Consider the following 8,803-nt stretch of genomic DNA (forward strand, 5'->3'; position numbering starts at 1 on the left):
AGTTATTTTAAAATGCAGTCAAATTTTGGTTCGGAGTCCTAACAATGAGAATGATGGTTGGCGTTGCCGCTCGGCCTCTCTGGCTAATCCCTGGGTGGCCCTTCTCCTGCTCCTGCTCTGATCTGAAATGAAGATCCTTTGCTTGATAGATGTAACTCTTAATCCTTTAGGTTGATGGTCCTCTAGAAGTCATTAAAATGCATCCATTCAATACTTCATCATTTAAAATTTATTGAGTGCAAATCTGATCTCGTAGACTAGAGTCTCATGAACGTCATTGAAGTTCATTCATTCAATGTTTCATCACTCGAAATTTATTGATGGTCTTCATCATTTAAAATTGGTTAGATGCAACTCTTGATCTTATAAACCCCATTAAAACTTATTTATACAATAACTCGCGGCTGTAATATGAGTCTTCTGCTCTGTGCATTTCCTTTAGCTGTACTTTGGTTTGACACATTTTGCAGACTGAATGTTTTTGGCCATTAATTTGTAAATTTTCCATTTCAGAAACAAAGACAGCAAGATGTTTGGTCTTCGTGGGAAAAAGAGACATTCCATATCTGTGTTCAGAATACAAAAGAAGAGAGACGTGCCAAGAAAAATAGTTCTCTAGTATTAAGGTTAACGGGCTCACATTTAGATAAACATGTGGTGATAATTGGCCAAGCACCCATCATTATAAATGGGCTTACAAAGACTTTCCTTTTATAGGAGGCCATTACATGAACATTACCTATATCTGATTTCGCCACTATATGAATATTACTTATATCTGATTAAACCATATGAATATTACTTCTGATCACACCCAATCTAGTATTTATTTATTCATGACATGCCAATAGTAGCAATAGGTTTTGCTACTATATGAACATTACTTATATCTGATTAAACTACATTGGAGCCCAATATTTCTGATCAAACCCAATCTAGTATTTACTCATGGTATATCTGATAAAACTACATAGGAGCCCAATACTTCTCATCATACCCAAGCTACTATTTTTTCATGGTATGTCCATCATTAAAACTGAGATATGCTTAAATCAGTCCCAAAGAGAGCAGCAGCTATAACTGTCAAAGTAATACAAGTCAGGGTCTGTAAGGAAGGAACAGTAGCTCTCCTCTTCATCCCCATGATATTTCATTAAATTCATCGAGGAAACATCTTGAACTGAACAGAAATTGTCTCCATTCATATCCATATTTATATCTATATCTATATCTATACCACCACCACAAGCATCAGAGCTCACCTTAGAACATTTCTTTGACAAATTGTATTTCCCTAGTGTCCTTGACATTTTTATCCCAGTCTGGTTCGACTCATTTGCTTCAACTTCAGTCTCAGACTCACTTTTCACACTCTTTAAGACAATATCCTTCCCATTGTTGTTCTTGCAGCCTTCAAGCTCAGCCTTCAGCTCTGCAACCTGCAACATGTTAATCAGTTTTAGGGATCATAGCCAAGTAATAACAGATTTCCACAATCTTTGATATCAAGGTGTAGCTGCCTTTAGATTGAATCATGTAAAAGATTTTGTATCAATGTTTCTGATTTCATTCAATAACCCATCATCAGAATTGAGAGAGAAAAACATCAGTAGTCATAAATATTGATAAGAAAATCTTTTATGCAATTCCATTCAGAAACAACTACATCATTAGGGAATTGTCAAAACCCATTATTGTTTGAAGATTGTGCTTTTAGTCTGTAATCCAACGACTTATACATCACAATAAGACTTGATTTCTATGCTAAAAGTGTTAAATAGTCAAAGTTGACTTATCTTTTTAAGTTCAATTTCTTGCTTACTGTGTGATGTTTAAAGATGGCAGTGTATTACTACCTGATCTCTGAGCTTGTGGTTGTCAGCCATGACAGCATCAGAGGCCTGCTTGAGATGATCGTTGTGCAGGTGAAGCTGCTGTTTCTTCCAACGTGCCCGTCTGTTCTGAAACCACACAACCACCTGGCGGGGCTGCAATCCCAACTCCTGTGCGAGCTTCTTCTTCTTCTCTGCCTCCAATTTACCATCTCCCACCTCGAAGAAGGACTTCTCCAACACCCGGACCTGTTCATTACTCATCCTTCCCCTCTTCTTTCCATATTGATGCAACTCAGAAATGTAGCCCCAATCAAACATTGAGAAAGAGGACCGCTTTCCCAACATACCAGAAGCTCTGCTGTCCTGCAAGCCTACATCCACAACAAAAGCACCAAATCCATCAAAATCTCTGGGTTTGTTAAACACCAGACAAAATTTTTGGGTTTCTTATAAATCAGAAAAAAAATTCAGGGTTTATTAAAAATCATGTGGAAAATCCTATTTTCTTAGAGCCACCCTTAAACATCATACAGTAAAGAAGAAATTGAGTTTAGAAAAATAAGTCAACTTTCACTATTAAACACTTTTAGTCTACAAATTTAGCCTTAATATATGATTGTGTAAGATTTTTTTAGCATCAACATTTCGGATCATACTCCATGATCCATCATCAGGATCATGGAGTATGATCCGAAACGTTGATGCTAAAAAAACTCTTACACAATCTCACCCAGAAGTTCTTACACAAAATATCATAGATTGTGGAAATCTGTTACAATTAACTTAATATATGATATTTAAACCATCCCACAGTTTAGTGATAATCAAATCAATACAAACTTTTATATGAACAATCATAAAATTAGATAAAATATTCTGTTCAGATGAACATTTTGTTTTGCATTGAACAATGAGACTAATGCTAGCTTTTCTGAACAGCTAGGTATGAACATAAAAAAGATTATTAGCTTCTTTGGAACAACCACATTAAAACCAGATAATTTGACAATACTGAATCTAAATCAACAATGACTATCTGTGAGGAAAGGAAGGGATAGGAGTTCATCATTTTGTTCACTTTGGTCTAAACAGGGTCGTCTGGTATTCTGCGCCATTACAACAGGAAATTCACAGCAAACAACAATGGCCGCCTGATCTTTCTAGTGCAGTCCTATAGAACCCAAATAGAGGCCCAAAAGCATAAAAAAATCAGAAACTAGAAGCTTCCGGCCACTACAATTATCTAATTCCCAAGCAGCATTGCAGCAAATGTTTCATAAACTAGCAGGAGGTGATAGTCCGAATATATAAGTTATAAGTCGGGGGTCTGAATAAATAATGTAGCCTTTTCCTATACTTGTTTTCACAGTACAATGGGTGAAATAGATTTGATCTCACGATTGACGTCGTCCTTTTTTATTGGGGCACGGGGGTGCGGAGCTTTAGGTTTGCTAGGTTTAAAATACTATGATTATTATGCTAATATGTTATATACAATATTATTTAACTAGCACTTGCTCTACGAGAAAGAGGTGCAAGAGGTATGTCAATAGTTTTTTTTTTTTAAAGACAAATTCAAAAGACATAAATTTAAAACAAATATTTCTAATTGGTTGTGTAGATTATATATATATATATATATATATATATATAGAATAGAGGCATATACATTTGACATTTCTCTTTGGAGGTAAAAAATGTAAAACTATGACATTTGATTTAATGCAAGACATTCAATTTAAGAGTTGATTTGAATTGCACATTTTTGAAATTTTTTTAAAATTGTAAATAGAAATGTAATAGGAGTCTTATTTGTGGCAAGGAAGCAAAGACCTGTATGTAAGAAAAAAAAAAAGAATTAATTCTTTATAAGAAGTGGATCATATGAGGCAATTGTAGGAAATGTAGTAATAGTGAAATTCTAGAAGCAATCAAATGAGATCTTAAATACCTGAAAGTTTCTTGAGCATTTTTTTGTGTGTGAACACCTTCTTTGAATCCAACAAGTGTCAACTTGTAGAGAAGAGTAGTGAATTACTTAGGAAGCCACACAAACACAAAAGTAAATAGAAAAAATGGATATTTGTAGAATGATAGACATTACCATTTTCTGTAGAAGTAGCTTCAAAGCTATGGTTTTGATGCAAGATTAAGTGTAAATGCGCTTCTTCTTTCTTTCTAATAGTATTGTACGGATTCTTTTTCATCTTACAAAAGCACTCAAAAGAAAAGGAGGGCTCTATACAAAGGCCTTGGATGGATTTGATTCTAGAGATTGATGTGAAGGTGAGGCCCTATCTTTTGGGTTTACCTATATCAATGGTAGCCATGCCTAAGGTTAAACCCTGTGATTTCTGTATAGTGATAGCCCAGGCTGTGGCAAGAGGTATTTGTGTACGATTACCTCAAGAAATGGGTTGTAACAGAATGGTTTTTGGGTTTCTAGGATCCCAAGGTGGACCAGTATAACTACTGAACTCTATCGTGACATATGAAGGCAACAAAGGAGGTTTACATCCTATTGGATACACTATATCTTTTACCTCTCTTGGAGATCCATTAACAAGACCAGCAACGACGTAGAGGTTCATTGTAAGCATGACACATTAAAGTTTACATAATAAAACTTCTCTGGGTAATTAGTCATCAGCAATCGTTTCTTCAAGCCTGCGATGTGTATTTATTGCAGTGCATAGTGCAATAGGGACATTGAGCTCTTTTAGCATTTTCTTGTTGTGAAGTGAAACTCATTCATTGGTAGCAAACACATGTGTTTCATGGTCAAACTCAATCTATTCATTTGGAGTGAGGTTCTTATTTGTGCGACTCATTAACAAATCCCAATCATGTAGCATTGGTTCAACATTACGCATATTGTGTAGTGCTCTGCAAAATTGTATTTGAAGCAGAGCATCGCCTTCCTGTCTAAATATCATTTCTAATGTTACCACTATATTAAAACTATGCCACATTTTTTTTGCATTTGTGTGAGATGCATAGAGCGGTTTATCCATAAATGGTGGAAGTTGGGCTAGGTCACCTACAAGAATCAGTGACATGCCACCAAAAAAAAGGTGTTGTTTTTGGGGTTTAGCTTCATGTAGCCTGGAATCAATTTTAAGAAGTAGTTTGGGACCTATGAAGCTCATTTCATCTATTAAAATGTATTGAATATTTTTCATATCTTCTTGGTATTTTTTTAATGCTTGACCTTGAAGTGATTTCATTTCTCGAATTGGGATTTTGAGGGCTACATGTATGGTTGATGCATGAATATTGAAAGTTGCAATGCCTGTAGGTGCAAGAACATAGAGTGGATTTATTGTGTTTGGCATTGAATTGTGTAGTGCATTTCTTATGCAGTTGATAAGGTATGATTTCCCAGTTCCAATAGTTCCTTGTATGACCATGTACAAAGGTTGCATGGAGAAATTAGATGAAAAGTGGTTTCTAATAATAGAAAGTGCAATTTGTTGATGCTGTGAAAAAGTGTAACTATTGGTAGAGATAGAGGTAGAAGAGGCAACAATTGATCCAACATTTTTCTGTCTATGTATAAATTGAATGGCATGGTCATGCAAATTCAAAGGAACATTATGGTCTTCCCATGGATGGTTGTTGTCAAAGTCACATTTTCCCAACATGTCAAGATCATCTAGGCTAGAACTACTAGTAAGGCCTAGTTGGGATAGAAATTTCCACTCATTTAGTTGCAATGAATCTTGTATACCCATGTCACCAACTGAATCATTTGCCTCTTCCAAGATCTCATCATCTTGATCAGTGCGGTCTACATGCCAAAAATTATATGTTTTTGTTTTTAATTGCTTACACTGTCTAATAATGTCATCTTTGTCCACACCTATATCTACATGGATATTGCAAAAGTGTTTGTACAAGAGCAATTTAGTCCAACAAAAGGTTTCAAAATGCTCAGAGTCTTTATTGGGAATTGCAAAATATTTCAGATACACTTGTACTAGATTGTTGTTTCATTTCTTATTTTCCATTTATCTCATTTGCGAGATTCAACATATGTGTATGATCTTGGTGATTCAATTAGTGTAAGTTGTTGAAGCTCAGTTGGACATTCCATGTATGCTTGTATGTAGCTAGATTCTATTCTGCTACTAGCACTTGTTTTTTTAAGGCGATGCAACACTTTTCGCCCCACATTCAAAGACATAAACTGACAATTGCAATTCACAAGGGGCAATTTTTGAAGCATGTGACATGTTTCTTATGCACTAATGTCTCTTTCAGCAACAATTTTAGCCATAAACTTCTGGTATGCTTTGATGGCATTGTCGTTTACATTTGAATCTGAGCAAATTATAGCCAACATTTGAACACAGTTTTCACTTTTTCTTTCAAATTTGGATGCAGACTTAGCAATGTATTTGAGAACTAACGCTTGAGATGTAATAGGTTGGCAATCTATATTTTCTCTCCATATTGATAGCATATGTGGGTTATGAATGTTCAACCTATCATCATTTCTAGTTGGTTCAAAGCATTTGTGCCCTGTTTCATTACGGTATAACGATGCTTGTTCGCATTCTTTCCAAGGTGCTTTATATCTACATTTAATTTCTTTACCTTTCACACATAGGCATGTTCTCTTAGTACATCGAGTGTGCCTTTGAAGACGATTAACCAACTCTTCATAATCAACTAAAGGATCCATAGAAGTTATTTTAATTGTATTTAAAAGACATGGATCTTCTATTAGAGTTCTATGTTGAAAGTTGTCCATTTTTACTTTTGAGCGAGGGTTCATAGCTAAAACATATTTCTCAAAGAATTGTTTGGCCTTTTCTACTGTTTCATGGTTTTCCTAATCAAGTGTGTCCATATTTGGAGCGTTTTTAATCCAAATGACACCATGTATGTGCGCAGATCCTCTTCCCTGCCATTCCGAGCAATACCAATAATTAGTTGCCTCCATGAGCTTCTCAATTATCTCTTCACAAATTTTTTTGAAGTGTTTGTGTAGATATAGCGATGTTGTATGTGGGTTATTAATCACATTATCATTATGTTGTTTGTTGGTAAGCAATGAAGATGGTACATTTGGGGAAAGAACACTATGCAAATCAGGTCATTTATTGTCTGTTGCACTCAATGTAAAGAAGAATGTTGGAGATCCCATTTTCTTTATCAAACTTCTCAACTCCATACGACGTGTATTCTAGAATGCTCTTGTCCCTCATAAATTAGACCCAAAGTGCATCAATCTTTCTACGAGTTGATTGTCAGGCAAGTTAGTTAGGTGGGAGCAAAGGTCTTCTATAGTGGATGGTGTATTGTCTTCCACTTTTCATTTAATAAATAAAGATGTAGTAGACTAGCTATAATGACACATCATAAGATTCAAGAGGAAGTATCTAAAACATGGATGTTGGCCAAACCTATTATCATAGTAATGAATAAGATGCACAACATATTCATGGATTTTGACTTCTCTAGAGCAAGGTTGCGTAGTTAGTGCAATACCATTTGGGAAAAGTGTGGGAAATGCCATGTCAAACAAGCCCTCAATAGTATACTCATAAATGGGGGTTGAAACTATCCGTGGCCAAACCACGATGTCATCTATCTCTTGTTCCATTTGTAAAGAATCTTTTATGATCTATAGCTGATGATGTTTGTTTGGTAGGCTCATCATAAATGATGTTGAATATTGGGAGACATCTTCCATATCGCATTGTATGTTTTTAATTGAAGCAGTTGTAGAAGGTAGAGGTTCATTGCAATCATCAATTGTATGTAGCATTTGTGAAATATCGGTAGTGCAAGTAGGAAACATTGATAATGCCAAACTGTCTATTTCTACATGTTTGTAGTAAGGGTCAAATTTGATCTTGTATGAGAGTGCATTATGAACATGGATTCTACTAACATAGCAATCATAATGCTTCCCACTTGTCTTTAGTCTTCAAACCATTAAGACATCTAGTTGGTCAATTGTAAGTGGTAAATATTTTGTAATTGTTTGAATATCTTGGGGAAAGCTTATTGTGTGGCCACTATATTTGTATTGCCCACCATGAGCATGGGTTACTTGCAAGATGGGAGTAAGACGTGCAGTAAGCATCTCCTCTACTTGGGTGAGAACCCTTAACATAGTTGGTTGCTCAGAGGGGTCCATGTTGTTGGCTTCTGAGAAGTGATGTATTCCCCTCTTAGAAAAAACATCTCTTACAAGTTATAACTCCATTTGATGTACACACATTCATACTGGGGAAGCACTCCTTACAGGTAGTACATGTTTTCTGTTGTGAGAGGGCATCTATCCTAGTTCTAAATTTGTGGGTTGCATCTATATATTTAGAGGAAAACTAGAAATCGATGTGGTTCATTGATTGTTGACAAGGAGGGATTTGCTCATTAGGATTTGGTGGTGCATTCATGGAAGGTTGTGGTGTAGGAGAACCTATAGAACCTTGCAGGTGGAAAGGGAATGGTTGGTTCAGTGTTGGTAGCATTGAATGAAACAATGTGCTCTAAAATTTATTCTCTATGGTGGACATAGTATAAACAACTTCTCTTACGTAATTGCATAGCAACACTATTACTATGGATGGGCTGTCTATCTTGATCAGGAACAACGAGAGCCATATCCTGAATTGTACAGTAAGAAGAACAATGTATTTCTATCACCATTATACAATTAGAAAAGCAAGGAAATGAAATAACAATAACAATAATATCAAAAGAGTATCCACCCTTCAACGCAAGTTGTATAGGTGGAAAAAACAAGTATGTTGAAGAGTAAGAGTAGTAGTTGTGTTGAACCTCTTTTTACAAATGTTAAATTAGCCAGTAAAGGGTTGATTATTGTTTTAGAATGTATTTGGTGTTAGCAAATGTAAAACATATTAGATAATAATGAAGTTGTAAACACAAATCAAACATTGGGTACAAGTATAACAAAGAGTACATAATTTGTAGAGAAAACTAAGTCA

At 35.4% G+C, this 8,803-nt stretch overlaps 1 protein-coding gene across 1 annotated transcript; it reads right to left on the minus strand.

Annotated features, from left to right (window-relative positions):
* Positions 1–1,052: 1,052 nt before the first annotated feature.
* LOC149570139 (uncharacterized) lies at positions 1,053–8,456 on the minus strand. The gene is made up of 3 exons (XM_089817100.1): positions 8,390–8,456; positions 1,857–2,281; positions 1,053–1,439 (listed from the first exon to the last, which is right to left on the minus strand). The coding sequence occupies exons 1-3, from the start codon at positions 8,454–8,456 to the stop codon at positions 1,053–1,055; spliced, it is 879 nt and encodes a 292-aa protein (XP_089673226.1).
* Positions 8,457–8,803: the final 347 nt, after the last annotated feature.

Source organism: Cupressus sempervirens, chromosome 3 (assembly GCF_028749045.1).
Source record: "Cupressus sempervirens isolate cs-2001-9-10 chromosome 3, ASM2874904v1, whole genome shotgun sequence".
Taxonomy (NCBI): domain Eukaryota; kingdom Viridiplantae; phylum Streptophyta; class Pinopsida; order Cupressales; family Cupressaceae; genus Cupressus; species Cupressus sempervirens.

Bases quoted from the DNA above. Each gene is read 5' to 3' on its own strand.
- LOC149570139 (XM_089817100.1), bottom strand. From the start codon at position 8,456: ATGGCTCTCGTTGTTCCTGATCAAGATAGACAGCCCATCCATAGTAAT. The intron at 2,282-8,389 runs GTAAGAGAAGTT...CTGATTTATAAG, and splicing joins TAGTGTTGCTATGCAATTAC to AAACCCAAAAATTTTGTCTG. The intron at 1,440-1,856 runs GTAGTAATACAC...AACATGTTGCAG, and splicing joins ACCACAAGCTCAGAGATCAG to GTTGCAGAGCTGAAGGCTGA.